Source organism: Sardina pilchardus, chromosome 17 (assembly GCF_963854185.1).
Source record: "Sardina pilchardus chromosome 17, fSarPil1.1, whole genome shotgun sequence".
In the NCBI taxonomy this organism is placed as follows: Eukaryota; Metazoa; Chordata; class Actinopteri; order Clupeiformes; family Clupeidae; genus Sardina; species Sardina pilchardus.
This window is the reverse complement of record NC_085010.1, coordinates 1,665,590-1,685,129: the sequence shown is the minus strand read 5'-3', so window position 1 is coordinate 1,685,129 and position 19,540 is coordinate 1,665,590. Positions and strand designations below refer to the sequence as shown.

General features: G+C 41.3%; 1 protein-coding gene across 1 annotated transcript in view; it reads right to left on the bottom strand.

Annotated features, from left to right (window-relative positions):
* Nucleotides 1-1,131: 1,131 nt before the first annotated feature.
* Nucleotides 1,132-19,540, bottom strand: part of LOC134062689 (protein piccolo-like) — a 47,679-nt gene continuing 29,270 nt past the window's right edge. Inside the window, 16 exon segments of the mRNA XM_062518796.1 lie at nucleotides 1,132-1,966; nucleotides 2,322-2,467; nucleotides 2,628-2,762; nucleotides 4,492-4,553; nucleotides 4,669-4,810; nucleotides 6,867-7,028; nucleotides 8,183-8,374; nucleotides 10,454-10,685; nucleotides 10,787-10,858; nucleotides 13,114-13,207; nucleotides 14,366-14,392; nucleotides 16,080-16,210; nucleotides 17,017-17,067; nucleotides 17,313-17,530; nucleotides 17,623-17,693; nucleotides 17,786-17,894. Of these exon segments, the coding sequence (XP_062374780.1) occupies nucleotides 1,823-1,966; nucleotides 2,322-2,467; nucleotides 2,628-2,762; nucleotides 4,492-4,553; nucleotides 4,669-4,810; nucleotides 6,867-7,028; nucleotides 8,183-8,374; nucleotides 10,454-10,685; nucleotides 10,787-10,858; nucleotides 13,114-13,207; nucleotides 14,366-14,392; nucleotides 16,080-16,210; nucleotides 17,017-17,067; nucleotides 17,313-17,530; nucleotides 17,623-17,693; nucleotides 17,786-17,894 (1,988 nt within the window). The 3' untranslated portion in view covers nucleotides 1,132-1,822.

The following is a 19,540-nucleotide window of genomic DNA, read 5'->3' as shown; positions in this document are numbered from 1 at the left end:
GAAAATAATACAGAGGACATGACCTCAAGTTCTGTAAAGCAAGAAAAAAACCCCTCATCAATGAGAAGCAAAGAAGAGCTAGACTTAGGTTTGCAGAAGACCGTAAGGATTGGACCACAGAGGACTGGAGTAAGGTCTTCTTCTCTGATGAATCCATTTTTTAGCTTTGCCCAACACCTAGTCATCTAATGGTTAGACAGAGATGGAGAGGTCTACAAGCCACAGTGTCTCGCACCCACTGTTAAATTGAGTGGAGGATTGGTGATCTGAGGGCGATTCAGTAAGGCTGGATTCTGGCAGACAAATGAAGAATCAAGCCGTTTATAAGGTTATCCTGGAAGAAAATTTACCTCTTTCTGCGCAGACCATGTTTCCCAACACTGAGGATTGTCTTTTCCAGCAGGAGAATGCTCCATGCCACGCAGCTAACTCAATCGAGGTGGAAGGAGGAAGATGGCTGATCACAAGCCATCAAACACTCCATACATGACTAGATGATTTGGAATTTTGGAGAAATGTTGTCAGTAGTTGATAGAATGAAACAAAATGGTTCAACACATGACTATAAATAATAACATCAGTGAAACTAATTATTTAGCAGTGGTCTCTTAATTTTTTCCAGCGCTGTAGATTAATGGAACTCAGCCTTCAAGTGGAAAGCAGCCAGTCCTGGTTGCCATCATTGTGCTCCTGTAATGGGCCCCTCTCTGTACAGTATGTAAACGGCAGCATTGTATGGCATACAGTCGAAAGGGCGCCATAAATGCATCATCCCAACATTGAACTACTGTCAGGGACGCATCATGATTAGGGCCGGCTTATTGGCTGCACAGCTTGTCATTATTAAGGGAAAGATAAATTCCCAAGTTTATCAAAATGTCCGACAGGATAATGACAGGGTGGCTATCTGCCAGCTGAAAGTCAGTAGGGTTGGTCATTCAACACATACTGTAGTAAATCTACACACACTGTAGATTCTTCGAAAACAGGAAACCTTTTGGAGTGACCCATAGCCCAGACCTTGTTGTGGAATGACTTAAGAATGGGCTAAAGTTTCTCATGAACATTGTGCAGATCTGATCCACAGTTACCAGACAAATGAATGTAAATATTCAATACAAATGTGTTGAGCACATTACATTAGGCTATTATTGTAATTTAAGATTAAGATAAGATCACATTCTATGCCCAATTAATGCAGAAAAACTAGGGCATTCCAAGGGGTCCACCATCCACATGCTTTTTCTTTCCACTGTATGTTTGTGAATATGAGACAGAATGTGAGTCAATGTGTCCATGTGGTAGTCTTCAGTCATGCTTTTATGGCCTATAATATGCCATATGCTATTCTGTCATGCATACAGGATTTAGATGGATTTGTGTTCACGCATCGTATCCTGATAAGCGTAACCCTTTCCTCACTCAAATCCACTTATTTCAAACCCACAGCCGCCAGCTGTACCTCAACAGCTCACTATTTCAACTGTGATTGTTTGTGGAGTTTGGTTACATTTGTGAAATTGGTGCTATCCCATAATCAAGTCTAAACACCAAAGAAGCAATGAGCAAAACTCAATATAAATTCAGCAAAAACAGAGAACGTAACGAACCATTTGCTGATGCACCCCATCTCTAGTTTTACAACCAATGCCCACTACACACCTGAAAGCAAATTTTAAGACAAAAAGGAGTAAACAGCAGATTGGCTGAGAGAGCCGTCACAAAAGCCCACTGTCCAACAAATACAGAGAGCATGTCATAGACTCCATTGTTGTCCTTCCAGCAGATTCCCCAGTGGCTCTCCACTCCAAGGTGGCCCTTGTTAAGAGTGAATTTGAGCAGAGCTGGCCAATAACTTGTGCCAACTCACCACACGTTTACGTAGATCTACCTTATCCAGCCACACGTAGGCTTCACCTATCAGAGTCTTCTTCACAAACTTTCCTCCGTTAGACACAAGGAACAGCTGTAAAGATGATATATGTTTGTGTGAATGTGTGCAGAAGGTAAAAAGTAAAGGTCAAAAAAGTTAGTTAGGAAAACAACTATTGCATTATCATGTTTACTTTGAGATAAGAATACTATTTTGTTCAGAGGTTATCCTCGTATAGGATGGCAGGATAGGGTGCAGCTCCATCCATTGTAAAAAAAGAATCTTCAACAGACAGAATTTCGAAGGTGTACTTCTCTTTTAAACAACGGACATACAGTAGCTGCCCCCTGCCAACCTACAGTACCATTCATATAAGGGTAGCCTCTGAAACAGATAGCTGAAGAGTCATGTAAATGGATGAAGAGATGGACGGACAGACGAGTCCTACCTGAAGCGAGTGCCCTGTAGGATTCATACAGAAACGGAAGGTCTCGTTGAAAGATGGTTCACGATCATGGCGGCAGACCCTCGTCTTCTTCTTAATGATCCTTTTTTGAGTGGCTACATTCACCACATACAACTTCACATACAGATCTGCAGGAGGGTCACACACAAAAGCAGTGTCACACACAGGTTTGATAAAAACATGTGAATATCAACAGGTTCACATGCAGGTTTGTCACATGAAGCTTTTTTTTAAAAAAAAAATTCACACACAGTTAAAATATGTTTTGGTTTGTAAACAGTGTGGTACCTGGTAGGTGGTCTGGAGACTTAAATTTATATGTGATATTCCTGCACTGCAGAATCTCCAGGACCAGATTCTCTCCTTCAGTTTTTATTTCTTTCTTCAGAGCAATCCTGATTTCACCCATTACATGGGTCTTGCCTGGCCATGGATATAAAAACGTAAGATTATGAATACAGCCCACTGGTTCTCTGAAGAACACGAGACAGTAACCAATGAGAAGTAATTCTGTGATGATATATTGATCCAAACTAATCTCAAGCCACCATCTGAAAGATGTTTGAACTGGATACTGCCTATCTACAGCCGCATCACAAACATCCTGCCCTAATTTACATTCTGACTGGATCCATAGACCACATCCTGAGGGCCATTGAGGCAGGAAAGAGTTAACAGACCCTGTTCAGACTGCAGGTAAAGTGGCCCAAATCTGATTTTGGGTGGTCAAGTGACCAGGTAAGAAGTAGTGTGAGCAGAACACCCACTGATTTTTTCAAATCAGATTTAGACCACTTCCATATGTGGTCCTGAATCAGACCCAGGTCTAATTTGTTTTAAAAGTGGCTGCAGTGTGAACAGCCAAGGCGGATTTGTTGTGACTATTGGGTCAATCCACTGTACAAAAGTACAGTGCTAAAACACAAGCCACAATATAGCAGAGCAATACTGACACGTCTCAGTGTCCGGCTGAAGTTGACACGGCAGTAAGGTTAAGATGGGAGCGCTTTGGTAAAAACAATACAGACGTGCAGAGTCCTCGCAAGTGGAACAGCATCTAGGCTCTGTGGGAGCACTCCCTGAACAGTAGCAGCGCGCTGACACAGGGGATAGGGCCGAGCATGATAACACGCTGGGCCAGGCTCACTGGCGCAAAGCTGTGCTGGCAGCTGTAAGCAAGTCTGGCAGTGTAGCACAAGCAGCGCACTGATGTCTCCACTCAAATTACTGTTGGGTCACTTGGTCTTCTTATAAGAGGGCCAGCACAATGGATGAGAAAAATCTTCTGTTTTCTCAAAACGGTAATTTAAACCCCTGATAAATATGCCCGTAGTTGCGCATTGTTGAAATATTTACATATATTAAAAAAAGACAATGTGAAAACATGTTTCAATTGCTGTTGTGTATGAGACACCCCTGGTCTCACAGCCTGATATACAGGTGGAAATAACTGGCGGATACACTTGTGGAGGCGGGGCATGCCTGCTCAGACAGATCTAGCTGGAGCACAGGGAGCTTGGGGTTGGAGACATCTCTCTTCTGTGAAGTGTGATCTAGCGCTGAAGAATGATTAAGGACTGGACTCACTGTGCGGCTAGATAGGCATTAGCCCAGACAAAAAATGGCCGGTGGTAAGAGATTGGTTCAGATTGATACATTATGTCATCAGAGAATGACTGAAAGAGACTGAAAGATAATTACATAATTTACAGCAGTGTCATGGATTCAACTCATATTACAACAAAATCTTGATGAAACCTTTGTCTTTCTTACACATGACATGGGCACACAGTAAGTAGAATCAATTGAAGATCATTTCCTGATTTCTTACATATTAAGTTTGATTTATGAGGTTGGTCACACTGGATGTGATTTCCAAGACTTTAGGCCACAATAGAGTTGTAGAACTTATCTCATGGCAACATGTAGACAAGGTGCAGTGGAGTAAATGTGTGCAAGTGCATTTTCAGTGGGATTATTTGGAAGTGGGTGAGTGCATTCATGTTCATGCGTGTGGCTTTATCTAAAAGTGTTTGTGTGTGACTACATCTACACCTACATCAATGGTCAATGACATAACATTTGGGTAATAGTTATGGACTAGGCCCCTTTAAGTTTCTGATTGCAGTTCCTATGCAGATGAGACCCTTACCTTCAGTCTCTCCATGTCCCTGCAACGATGTCATGCTATCTGTTCCATTTGTGATCGTTCCACTGTTGAACATATTCATGCGGTCATTATATTTCTCTGCCTCTTTTTAAGTCTAAAAGGGTTATCCATATAATAGATAGATAGATAGATAGATAGATAGATACAGCCAGGACTTACAATCGGGGAACCTGAAAGATGGCACTGTCCACAGCATTTCTTCCACCGTCCTCCTCCAGAAGGCTGTAGGCACTACCACTCAGACCACTGTCCAGTGAAGCAGCCGTCACTGGTGCATCGGAACCTCTGTGGCTACGAGATGCTGTTTTGACAAAAAAAAAGATAGTTGCTGTAAGGGGAATACCAGCTTTTACTAAGAGTGTAACTGTACAGTCAACTCACAATATGGATCGACACACAATTCACGGCTCATGGTTCTGTGCACACAATAATGCCTATTCCGTGAAATCAAACTAAGATCTCAAACTTATTTATTTCTTCCTTATACAAAATACAAAATAAAACATCAATCTCTTAAAAGTGTGCTTTACCAAAATCCCTTCCTGAGAAATAAGAATACATCAGAAAGTCTTTAATCACCAATAACTTCACATTGTCTTCCTCAACACTTTACAGTAAGTTGCCAAGCCAAAAAACTCAATTACATGTTCTCACAAGAACTTCTGTATTTTTGACCTAGAAGAATAGCATATTTTGTCAGAGACATTTGTCATCTCTTGACCCATGAAATGCCACGGTCCACCTTGCCACTCCACAATATATTTTTAAATCTTGTGAGGCTGGAAAATATTGAAATCCACAATCTTCATGTAAGGGTCTGGCACAGCTGACTTAAAACATTGTCCTACTTCACAGTTCTTCGGAGTGGCATTATACATGATAATTGTTCAGAACGAACACCTAACTTCCTATGAGTGTAAGATAATGTTTATGTTATGAGCCAATCTTTTTCTAATTAAAGCCCATCACCAACTGCTCACACACAGCTCTGTGGGAAAAAGGTAGAAGAATTCACTTCTTAGGCTAGTGCACCATATAGGCCTGATGAGTGGGCTAACTATGTTTGGTATTCATCATGTGCACTATGTATTGAATGACTGCCTTTACATGCCCTTAGTATCCCGGTTGTGAGGTTTATCCTGATTTTGATCATATTCAGGATAAGGTGTTAACATGAACACAGAGAAACCTGGTTATTAATATCCCTATATGAATAGTATTCCAATTACCAACGATGAAGTTCTATTAGCACACCTTATCCCGGTTTGTAATGCAATCACGTTTTTGCCATGAGAAACAGGTGTATACATGGAACAGTATATGCTTTCTTTCGGAGTACTCCACCTAGCATATCCGGGCTACTCAAAACCGGAGTAAGAGCTTATGCAGGGTTCTGAAATTGGATAATGTTTACATGCGCAAATATGAAACTTGGATACTTCAAAATCTCGATAACCGTGATACTAAAGTGCATGTAAACACAGTCACATGCATAAACACAGTGTATGTTCCCAACACATACTGTATTATTTATCTAATCAATGAAGTGAATAAGCAACATTTTCAGTGTGAAGGTGTTCAGATAGGTATACAGAGGGTCAATCTTGTAAATCAAATGGAAATAAAATGTTGACACTTTTAACTGCTATGGCTGTTCCAACCATCAAACTGTCAACCATATTTGGAATTGATCATTGGATCTCTATTTCCTTTAACAAAAAACAATAATAACAATGAACACCAACATTGAACATCATAAAACATATCTTTTACATACATACCCAGGCATAACAGAAGCAATGATCACATTTAATAGTGTATTAGTAATCTGTTTGTAGGAGTAAATCCATGTCGTGCTCTCTTCATTAGTGTCGTTTCACGAGGTCATGTAAATAAATGCAACCAATTACATACTGTTGATGTGACCTTTCCTTTTACTAACAGTGAGTTGAATGTGTAACAACACAACTGAACCATGACTGATGAAGTGAAACTAATTGTGTGTGTTTGACATGGAAACTAAACCACACTAGTATTCTTGTTTTTAATATATTTAATAAGCCAAATAATATTTAGCTCCTGAATTTTATCAATACATTGTTTGGCGACACCAGTCACAGTGTTATTTTAGAGGAAGATGTTTCTTATTGAACAAGGTAAAACTACCTTTTTTAATGAAAAGTGGTGTTAGCTTGTATGAAGGAGGCAATCCCCAGTGCATGAGTTACTGGTGACTGTAACTCAAAGACAGTCAGGGAGCTTTGCATGTGTGCGTTAGTAACTCAGTCTCTCTCTCACTCTTTCTCTCTCTCACTCTCTCTTTTCTGCAGTCGTCATGTAAGATGCATAGCTCTCACCTCTATCCATCTGGGGCCTCTCTTCAGACATGGCTTTCCTGAGGGTCAGGTGTCTGCCATCCCTGCTCTCATTGGCTGGGAAGTCGGACTGGGGTCTCTGAATGGTGAGCACGCCCACTACGCTGTGCCTGTGGTATCTCAAGGAGAGGCGGCCATTTTGGGCTGCGGGCATGGTCAGTGGCACATTTTCAGGGCCATGGAGGGGTAGGGACATTAGGGAAGGGGAAGCGACACGGACACTCAAAGTGTGTATTGTTCACACACACACACCAGCTTTTACTGATTTACATCACATGCATCCAAAGTGCGCGCCCCCTGTCCCTCGCTCAGGGAGCCGGGCTGGCAGCGTCTGGTGCATTGTGGGCCAGGACACAGAGAGAGTTGGAGGTGAGGGGAGTGGAGGCACGGAGTGGCATGCACAGCCATCTCACAGGCCAGAGTAGCTGCAGAAAAGCTGGCCGAATGGGACAAAACCAAACCAAACTAAACACAAATCGATGTACTGGGCCCTTGGAGAGGGGTTCTGGCAAGAGAAGCGGGAGCCATTAAAGTGCTACTCAGCCATTTGATGGACTCCGTCTTATGTACAGTATGCCATGGTGCTCATACTTTAAGCCCAGCCCTACAGTAGCTGCTCTCTTCCAAAGGGAAGGATGCTTATCCAGCAAGCCAGCTTAGATGGTCAGAATGACAGGCATGACCTAACAACTGGTTGTACCTGTCACCAACTTTGTTTGCTCTGTTTGACCCCAAAAGCTTTTACTGCTTCATAGCCTACTTTACATGAACCTAATCATGGAGAGGGAAACATGTACTATTCTTTTAGGAGTGTAATTTTAGCATAAATGAATTAACAATAATGCCATTAAAATATAAAAAAGGACATTAAGAATATTTAAATATATTTAATATATTTAGGCTTTTCAGATTAGTTTACTGACAATTTGTATAGGTGGTCAATATCAGACGTTCTCCTTTAGAGGAAATGCTATCTCATGGAAGAATTTGAAATGCTATCTCATGGAAGAATTTGAAAAGCTATCTCATGATAGAATTTGAAATGCTATCTCATGGAGGAATGTGAGTGATGTTGCAGTGACATCACTACACAGGTGAGGACACACAGGACAAGCAGCGGTGAGGTGATCAAGGTGGTGGAAACAGGACCAGAGGAAAAGTCAAATAAAAGTGGGAGAACGGAAAGGGACAAATAAGAGCAAAACAAAAAAAATAATAAAAAAAAGGAAATAAATCAGAAGGAATAAAAGATGGGTGCAAGGCGGCCATGCTGTAGAGGCTTTATTTGCGCCGTTTACTTGGTTGAAGGTGGCGCCGTTGTGGAGTGGTGGCTTCACTTGGTGCTACAGTGTCTTCGGGGTGCATCCGGGCTGCACCACTTTTGCTTGAGGCGCGGGAGGATCCATGGGCACGGGCTTGGCCCTCAGATGGGGATGGCTTGGATGTGCCCGGGCTACTGTGAGATTTCTCAATAGTAGGCATCTGTGTGTCTAAAACAACCAAAACCAAATTATTCAGCTTTGGGATACCCTGTCTTTCTGGCTTGGTCTTCGTAACACATGAACTAGGTACACATTTCCAATATAAGGTCTTCTGTGTTCAGTTCTAGGATCAGTCCATTTGGAGCTCATGGTGGAGCCCTCACAGCCTTGCTACACTCTCTGGATAATGGTTGGAATGAGAGCTACATGTGCTGGCCTGATAACAATAGCACAATGACGCCAATGGAGACGTATGGAGACAAAAGCTAAAATGTGTGACTCGTAGTATGGAGATGAAGAAACATTGATTATAAAGTAAAAGAAAAGGACACAGAAAATACATGTGGTTATAGTATACTGTATAAGTACAATACACCTATACATCCATTTGAAACAGGGTCTGAAAATGGTTACATTAAGGGGCAAATTCTCCCAGGTGCATAAAGGTGCATACTGTACGTACTACGGTACTGTAAGTAAAAAAAAGCAACTAAGCACCTTTCAGTCTGCGTGCATTCTGCCCTTCACTTAAGTCATGTATGTGCCATGGAGGCAATTATGTACTATTGGAGGTCCAGTGCAGTAGGCCTAGCTCTAAGTAGGCTACACACTATCAAATTTGTTGCCGGATATACCAATATGGTTTTCTATTTTTCCCATTACAGCCTGAGTCTCAATCCCGGCCCAGGACTTGGTGTCAAAACAATAATGTAATTGGCCCTTGAGGGTGCTTTTAATTGTGACAAACGACACTGATTAAAACAGGCGATAGATCCAAGTGTGGTGACAAATCTTATTTGTACTCTCCACCACTAGGTGCCAGACATCCAGAGCTTCAATTCAAGCTCAAATTCACTGCACAAAGGCCTACAGGCGAGAAACACATAGAATACGTGCGTTTGTTTGTAATGATGCAGAAGTGATGTAGGCCATCGTTTTGCACAAATGGAAGCAGAAATACACCAAATGTTGAAAAGAAGTTCACATGTGAAGGAGACTGTCCTGCCTTTTGGAGATCAATCGTTTATGACAGTGACATCATGGTGCATTTGTTAAAGCAACACTAACACGTTTTTTTTAACCTTAAAATAATGTTTCCAAAATCATATCAGAGGTTCATCAACTCATAACAGGGTGAAAGGCACTTCTGCATTCGCTTCGGCTACAACCAGTTTAGCAGATTGAGTAGCAGTTCTGTAGTGTGATGGAACGAAATATAAGAAACTACAAATTTGACTTGCTTCAATGTCGCAATACATCATACTTTCAAAAAAATCAAGCAACACACTCTACCTTGTCTGTGGACATCGTTATTTGCTGGATAAACAAATAGCGTCCGTGCGACAGACGAAAAGTGCTTTAGTGCTGCTTTAAAATAATGTTTCCAAAATCATTTCAGTGGTTCATCAACTCGTAACAGGGTGAACGTCACTTCTGCATTTGCTTTGTGACCCTCTATTGGCTATAATTGCATATGGAAGTTTACCAGATTGGGTAGCGGATCTAGTTCGATGGAGTGAGAAAACTCCAAATTTGACTTGGTTTGATGTTGCAATACATCACTTTCATACAATTTCATTGACAGTTTGAAGATGTGCTGCTGTTACAGAGCGTTTGGTCTGAGCTTCGTGTACCTGAACACATACATCAAGATATACAGTATCCATGCCAGGTCTTGTTGTGCTTGAAGTCCTGTTACGCTGGTAACAAGTGCAAGATCTGGGATTTAGAAAGAGCCATGTTCCTCTCGGAGAAAGAGCACTGGACATCATTTAGACTATGGGTGTCATTTCTGGTATTTGTTGAAGTTTTCCTTCTTTAGGGTTAGATGGCTAAGTATACACTAAATCATACGCATTCCATGTGATATTTTATGCAAGCTATGTATTCCCTACATTTAAAGACATTGCTTTATTGTGATGTGTATATATCATTATCAGGATATGAAACTGCTTATATTCCAATTAGACATTTTGGCTGTGTTGGACAGCTCAACCAGAAGAAACAGCTGATAGAGAGAGAGAGAGAGAGAGAGAGAGAGAGAGAGAGAGAGAGAGAGAGAGAGAGAGAGAGAGAGAGAGATCCTACCCTTAGCTGGATCAGGGAAGATTCCATGACTGCGGCTCTTGGTAACAGATGATTTGGGTGAGTCCTGGTGCTTGGGCGAGGGCTGGCTGCCGTGTGCAGAGGTCTTAGGGGAGTGTTGGCGGCCCTGGCCTGAGTGAGAACGCCGCTGGTGCTCGCCATCACTCTGCTCCTTCAGCGCTAGCCAGCGTGGCACATTATCCAGCTGTGCTGCATTCGACAGGTCTATCAGCACCTACAACACACACACACACACACACACGTTACACCCATCCTTGTGCGTCTGATGTGTAGGCTATGAAGTCTCCTTATCCAGGCTTTTAAAACTGATCTCACCTCTCCAAGAAAATCATTGGATGAGCACTTGTCATAGTCCCACACGCTCACCTCCAAAGTCTTCTTCCTGAGCTGCAGGATGTGAAAGAACACAACGCATGTGGCTTGGTGAATGAAATGTTTTTGCTCTAGTGCTCACCAAAGTGTCTATCATGCCCACCGAGTGAGAGCAATCTGAATTCTAAATCTCAATGAATCACAATGACATTTTTGTCATCAAACTTTTAAGTGTTGTTAGTCACATACTGTACCAATAACTATACTGTCTGTCTATATATAACTATTTCATCAGCTTCATTATGAGTCTCTCAAACAGACATTAGCAGCTGGTAAAGTACCATCATGATTAAAAGCAACAACAGTGATATTTTTAGAGACACAATATTGTCAGGTGATGACATCTGGTGCCACACATTTTCATTGTTGTTGAATTTGTACTCTGCACAATGACAATAAAGTTGAATGTAATCTAACATATTAAAGGGATATTCCGCCATTTCTGGAAATACGCTCATTTTCCACCTTCCCTCGAGCAAAACAATCGATATTTACCTTGTTCCCGTTCATCCAGCCATTCTGTGAGTCTGGCGATACAACTTTTAGCTTCAGCCTAGCATAGATCATTGAATCGGATTAGACCATTAGCTTCTCGCCTGCTAGCTTCATGTTTAAAAGTGACTAAGATTTCTGGTAATTTTCCCATTTAAAACGTGTCTCCTCTCAAGTTAGAAAGTGTAATAAGACCAACTGAAAATTAAACCTGGCGTTTTTCTAGGCTGATTTGACATGGAACTACACTCTCATCTGGCGTAATAATCAAGGCAACTTGCAGCTACTGGCACTACTACTGCTTGTTGTCTATGGGGACTATTTTCAGATGCTGCGTACGATATCACTGCGCCTATGGTACGTTTGCAAGTTGCCTTGATTATTACGCCAGATGAGAGTGTAGTTCCATGTCAAATCAGCCTAGAAAAACGCCAGGTTTCATTTTCAGTTGGTCTTATTGCACTTTCTAACTTGAGAGGAGACACGTTTTAAATGGGAAAATTACCAGAAATCTTAGTCACTTTTAAACATGAAGCTAGCAGGGGAGAAGCTAATGGTCTAATCCGATTCAGTGTTCTATGCTAGGCTGAAGCTAAAAGTTGTATCGCCAGACTCACAGAATGGCTGGATGAACGGGAACAAGGTAAATATCGATTGTTTTGCTCGAGGGGAGGTGGAAAATGAGCGTATTTCCAAAAATGGCGGAATATCCCTTTAACAGTACTATTGTTTCAATCTAATTCTCCTGTGGTCTGTAAGATGCTTTTTCTGTGTTTGTACTGTAGGTCAGTGTTTAGTTGTGGTGATTCTACAGGGCATCACAATTCAACTAATGCTAGGGACACCCTATGACTTAAGACTTAAGAACTTAAATGATAAAAAGCTGTGTTTAAGCCACATTGACAAAGCCTAATCATAAAATTCTATCTGGCATTGTCTGAGTGATCATCGTCGGAAAAGCCCAATCACCTTGTGTTGAATGTGTTGCATTATGACAGGGGTAAGACACACAGCTTTATTTGTCAAACAATCCCTGCAATTGGTGCTTGCACATATTTCTGACCCAAAAAGTGTGTTGCAAATAGGGAAATTCATTGTCCTGTCGTTACCAATTTAACCAGCAGAGGGCACAACAGTTTGGAACATTTGTCAAAGTTGAGGCAGCAATCTGACCAACCTTAGAGTACTATAATCGCATGTTGAGTTTTGTTTTATTCTGCTTTAAATGTAGTTGTGCTAACATAAAACAAACCCAGAGCCTATTTGTTTGAGGTAAAATAGGTATGAACAATGACAGTCATGGCTTGTATGCGCTTGACATTATGAGGTCCAGAGGTGAACTTATCCCCCATTGGTTGCATGTCAATTAAATAGATAGATACTTTATTGATCCCCAAGGGGAAATGCCTAGAATTAAAGCAGCACTTCTCTTTTGGTTTACACAATTGATTCATAGCCTGACTCTCGCCAGACCCTTGTAGTTCCGCCATGCTCCACCAGAGGCGTTTCGCTGAGCTCCACACAAGGCGAACTACAAGGATCTGGCGAGAGTCAGGTTAATTGATTCATGCCATGATTACCTAATTTGAGCAACTCATTTCACTGAAATTGTTTCAATTCATCTAACATGATGGAATAAAGATGTCATTTCAATGTCATATGTTATACAGTGAATCAATTTTGTAAACCGAAAGGGTGAGCTTTGTTCAAGTCCACAACACAGTGACCAAAACTTTGCCAGGCATATTTATCACCAACTAACAATTCATTCCACATACCTGTTCTAGGTGGATGTTCTTATAGATAACAGTTTGGTTCCACTCTGGGTTCAAGCTCCTCTGGGCATGCTTTGATCTCCTTCTGTTTTCAGCACTTTAACAAAACAACACACCATAAGAGGTACATTCTCAATAACACAATTACGTAGAAATTCATATTACAAAACAGCTAATGCTTTTTTCATTTGGAAACTATACAATTATCACTACAGCAAATGCAATACAAGTGTGTTACAGCTCTTCTCAGTCCCGTTGGTGCTTTTCTCACATCACTATTAACATTTGCACATGCTGTTAGTGCATAACTCAAAATTGCAAAACCTAGTGGATAACCTACAAAAGCACATCACTTGCTCAAAATGGATAGTCCATTCCTCAAAATCAAGTAGGCTATTAATGTCAATGAAACTGCCAGTGTCATCAAAATGAGAAGCTTGTATAGTATTGCTCTGAAAATTATAAACTATACTAAATCATGATTTTGAACAAGATAGTCAAATGGCTTTGTCATGTTTTCATTGTGACAGTTTTCCAACGTTAAAAAAAGGTCAGAACTTGGTGACAATAGCTGAAAATGCCCAAGACAGCACTATACACTACTTGTACAGCCATTTGAAAACTACAGTAAAGTGAAGCTTACACGTTGCTGTAGCTACAGTAGGGGAGTAAGTGAGTACAAGACACTGAATACGAATGTTTCACATTTTCACTGCTCTTTGCAATTCTACAGAATTGTAACAGAATTTGATAACTAGTTCAGCAATTTTGTATGTAATGACTCAAGCAATAAAATGAGGATTATTAGCTTTGTTGGGAATTACTATTCAGCTTACAGTTATGAGAATTCTCATTTTGATCTGAGAAAAGCACCAAAGCGACTGAGAAACACTTTAAATAACTATATAGTATTGCTCTGAAAATTAAAAAAGATGAGAAGGAAACTCTCCATGACAATTTTCAGGACTCTTCTGGAATATACAGTACCTGGAATATGTATATATATATATACAGTGGGGAGAATAAGTACTAAAATGGACTTTTAATTTGGCGCTCTGCGGGTACACAGGTTGAGCCCTGGGTGCAACTATAAAATGACCACCAAATGTAGCTGATTCATTCATTTTAGTGTTACCATGGAAATCTACCAGCAATTTAGCAGAAACATTTCACCTTTTGTCAACTGCAATTCTCTTCTCATGCCAAACAAAGAGAACATTCCCATGAGGTGTACACCCACATGACGGTCACATACCTGGCATTTTGGACAACCATGACTTGACTGAAAGGGTCCAGCATGCAGCAAAACAAATGAGTCATCAGTGAGACATTGTCTGAGTGAGTGTATTTATATGCACACACAGACACATGTATTTATCTGTGTAGTTGACTGAATATGCATTCAATAACATAAAATAGCATGCAAAGATGAGATAGTTATAGCCTGTGGTCACAGCATAGCGCATCTACACTGCTCAAAAAAATTAGAGGAACACATAAAACACAGCCCTTAGCCACTTAATGAGGACAAAATGCTGAATAGCTACACTGATATGGACTGTGCAATGTTGCCACATCGTTTTGTTTGGAAATGAAAATGAACAAGCCACAGAGGGCTGAATTCCCCACCCTAAAAAAATCAAAGTGAAAAAATGATGCGGCAAGCTAGTCCATTTGGCCTAAATTCTATTGCAGCAACTCAAGATGGTACATTAGAAAATGGTATTCTATGGCCCCCACATGCGTGACGATGTCAGGGTATGCTGGGTATGAGATGGGGGATCTGCTCCGAGATGTGGACATAGCCATCACTGAGCTCTTTGACAGTCTGGGGAAACCTGTTGTTATATAGACAAAAACATAATGTCCCAGATGTGGTTAGGGTTTGGGGATTGTAAACCGGTTGCTGGTTTGAACCTCCGACTGGTAGTAAAAATGTGAGTGGGGTAAGTGGTTGAGCATGCTCTCCCATACCCACATGCAAGGCGAGCCCTTGAGCAAGGCATCAAACCCCTCACTGCTCCCCAAGCAAGGCAGCTCACTTCTCTGGGTAGTGTGTGCTTCACCTCACTGTGTGCTGTGTGTGTTCACTAATTCATGGATGGGATGGGAGAGACCCAATTCCTTGTACTGTATATGCAAGTACAGTCTACTTGGCCTATAGAAACCTGATTTACATTGACATTTTACTGGATTTAAGTCAGGGGAGTGTGTGGGACAGTCAATGGTATCAATTCCCTCACCACATGTGGCTGGGCATAGCACTAGCCCTCCACTGCACTAGTACAGGGACAGACAATTGGTCTGAAAGACCTGCCAATTTTGTACTTTATGGCAAATGTCAATTGAGCTACATGGTGCTGAGCAGTGAGCACAGGTCCCTCTAGAGGCCAGCGGGCCCTCAGGCCACCCTCATGAAGTCTGTTTCTGACAGTGTGGTCAGAGACTTTCACACCAGCAGCCTGCTGGAGGTCATTTTGTAGTGCTCTGGCTGGGCTCCTTCTACCACCCTGCCGAGCCCTCCTAGAGCCATGGCCTATCTCCTGGAATCTCCTCCAGGCTGCTGAGACTGTGATGGAAGACAGAGCAACCCTTCTGGCAATGGAATGTATTGGTTTGGCATTTTGGAGGAGTTGAACTGCTTCTGCAATCTTTTTAAGTCCCAGGTACTGAAGACGAGTAGGCCTAAATGTGCTTCCCTTCATGGTTGGATTTTTCCTCATTGTTTGTACTCAAAGCCACCATCAATATTTCTGCTAGCAATTCATAAATACACAGAAATAAATCCTATTTCTAATCCTTTTAAAACAAAATAACGTACTGCACCATAAACACAGATCTTTAAATTATTTTCAAAATATTAAATCTGTCAATAAATTAACAGTAGTTCTGATTAATCCAACAAGTGATGTATACAGGGTACGCTTAAATTGTCTCCATATCTCTGCCATGCGTATTTCATTACTTACCCCCGTCCTGGAAGCAGGTAAACTTTGACAAAAGGATCGGAGTAGCCATTGTTATCGCGTGGGGACAGGTTTCGGGCTTGCAGAACATGGACAATTAAGTTCCCCAGTTGTTTGTCATAGTTTATTTGGAGCTGTAAATATAGATGGAGGGAAATCAGTTATCGTTAAGATTATGATGTATGATGAAGCTGTTTCTGCATTTGACAATGCACTGCATTTTAGAAACCCTTTTTTTTTTCTTGAATATGTTAATTTATGACATTTCCATTTCATTTTCCAACTTCTTTCCCAGATCACAGAGACATGGCACTGATCTCCATCTTGATGCTCTTTGTCTGTCTCTCACAGAGGACTGCATACAGTACCATGCATACTGTATAGACTTTGCTTAACCAGTTGGTTAGTCATTATTAAAGTACTCGCATAGGCACTGATAGGTTGAAGCTGGTGTAGAAAACTCTTGCTGCATGTATGATGACTTCAATTGTATTGATTTTATTGTATTGAAGCACACATATGTTCGAAGTAGTACTGCAGATCCAGTACAAATTCAGTGGATTTAGAAGAAGAAGAAAAAGCAATCTCAAAATGGAAACTCAGCAGTAAGCCCAAATAATGGACAGATGATCCTCACATGCAGAATGATATATGGTAAAATTACAGTAAAAGACTGTAACTGTCCGTGTGGTGAAATGAGAAGATGAAAACAGGCTTTTTTGAAAATCATACCAAAAGAGCAAATAATATTGGAAACTCAAATGACTTGAAGTTTCAAAGGGCTGTATGTAGCTTTGCAACGATTAGTTATACAAATATACCATTTAAGATTTGTGCATAGGTTTGGTCTACAAACACTTGTGATTTTCAATGACCTGGCAAATATTGCTGAAATGGGGTGATTTCACACAGAATGACCCACAATGGGAGTGACCTTTACCTGAATCTCTCCTGTCACAGGATGCGTCTGCACTTTTGCTGCATCTGTAGTCTGTATAAAGAAATGAGGTTACATCAACATGAAGAGGTAAGTCAATTACTCTACAACATGGAAGTAGAAAAGTACTGTAAAAGTATCAGTATAGGCTTCCATCAACTACCTCTTTCATGGATGCCTGAAATAATCTACTCTGGTAAAGTATATCTACATTATCATTATTTTAATAATAGTTTGAATTTATTTCATAATAGCAATATCCAGTTGCTTTTGTGCCAAATTGTGTTTTCGAGACATACCTTGCTATGGCGCTTCTTGCTAACGGATGGTGAACTGGGCTGGCCTGGGCTCGGAATGGCACTTGAACCAGTGGAAGCTGTGGCTGAGACAGCCTGGGGTCCTTTATCTCCCACAGACAGAGAGGAGCCTGATGGCACAGGGGTCTGCTGCTGGGACACCTTCTGCAGCTCTGCTGCCAGCTGCTTAGGATCCACACCTGGAGACCTCTGTCTGTCACCTGTCAGTGGCAGGGGAAAGTGAGGAGTGACAACGGATATGTGCTACATGTCAAATCAACCCCATAATGTGTTGAAATGGATCAATGGTAGCAACCTTTGGATGGATCCTGAAGTTCCAAGTGCTGAGAGCAACCCTCTGGATCTGATAACATATTGAGGTCCCTGGATGAACACAGAGATATTAACTGTATAGAACAAAATGATGTAGAATCCAAATGTTTTTAAAGGAAGCATAACAGGGGTGAGATACTCACAACCTGACACATAACTCAGCCTCTCCACACTGCTGTCCCACCAGACCCTGCACCTCCTCATAGGTTTTACCTGTCAGGACAATTCCATTCCACTCCAGCACTTGCATTCCTGGATATACATACAAAATACACACACACACGCACACACGCACACACGCACACACGCACACACGCACACACGCACACACACACTCACACACACACACACACACACACACACACACACACACATATTGTCAGAGGTGGACATGCAATACACATTTGGCCTTTAGAAGCATTCTCATTAGAAGCCTGTAATCACACACAGCAAATCCACAGCAAACGTGTTCAAGCATAGGCGTCCATTTCATTCCAGGGCTCCCATAGAAAATGTTGAGCACCCACGTGTGCCAGCATAAGGTCCAGGTTCATTCCACAATGAGTTGATGAATTTGATGATTCAATGTGAGTAGTAAATGTAGTATGGCTGCACTGCACTAACAGTGGCACTGTGTCTTTATTGCACCTTGATTGTCAAATGACTATATGGAAATGCAATTGAAGGGACTACTGTACGTGTCAGTGATTGCTTATTTCACTTTTGGCTGCACAAACTAGTATACTAGTAGTGATGTCTCACTACTTCTGAATGCAACTACAGTATGTGTCATGTTTGAGATGTGATGGGTAGCAGTTAGTTGCATTCAATGGTTTTAGCACCCACTGGCACAAACATACATTGGCGCCTACACTGTATGTATTTCAGCACACATTTTTTTCTCCCACAGCAAATTCATTCTCTGAAGGATAGATTCATAGCATGCCATAAGAAAACTCCAGGTGGAGAAACAAAATGTTCAAGAGCATTTCACAGAAGGAAAAATAAGCGATCAGACATTATTAATACATGTGAGTGCACTGCACACACACAAACAAACACTTTGCTCACTCACAGAGGTGGAATCGAGTCTTCAGGTAGGCCAGGTAGGCCTTCTTTCTGTGTCGTAGAGTTCGAGCTGTTTAAAGGACATGTGGGGGGCCAGAATATTAAGTATGTATAACTAACTAAAGGCTTCACACAGGCTGGACTGTGTGTCCTCACAGATTTTGAACTTCAGTGAGCTGAAGCTGAGACCAAACCTACCTACTGTAACCTGGTGATCTAGCACCCATGTGAAGATTTGCATGGGCTTCACACTGAGTGGCTGCTTTGTAGTAAAAGACCATTCGCAATATGTTTTCATCTGACGCCAATAGGAGGTGTGCTTTTGCCAGATGGAGGGCAGGTGGCTATAGCGATATCTTTATGCTATGGTTTGCCATCGGTTATGATGCCATTGAACCCTGCCGATATTCTCTCATGACTATAATATGAATCATGGGAAGCCTAGGCAAACTGATTTACTTTTCTGTCAGTATGTCAGTAGAAAATCAATTCAACATGTTTTTTTAATGACCGTTTGCTATCTGGGCTGCTTTGTGCAGGTTCATTCAGTGTCACATACCAGAAACGTTATATTTGCGCATTATAGATATGTTTTATTATAGTTATAGATTTTTCGTGCTTCCTGCCCCCCATCTGAATTCCATGTGTCATAACAATGATGCAAGAGAAAAGAAGCTACTGGAATCGCTACTAAAAGAATCGCTGGATTTACTTGATTTTATCATGTGCATCGGTGCATGAAATGCCTAGGTTTACGAAACTGATTCACACTGTGATAACCCATCAAGTAATTTTAATGAAATTGATTAAGTTAAGTTTATATGAAATAT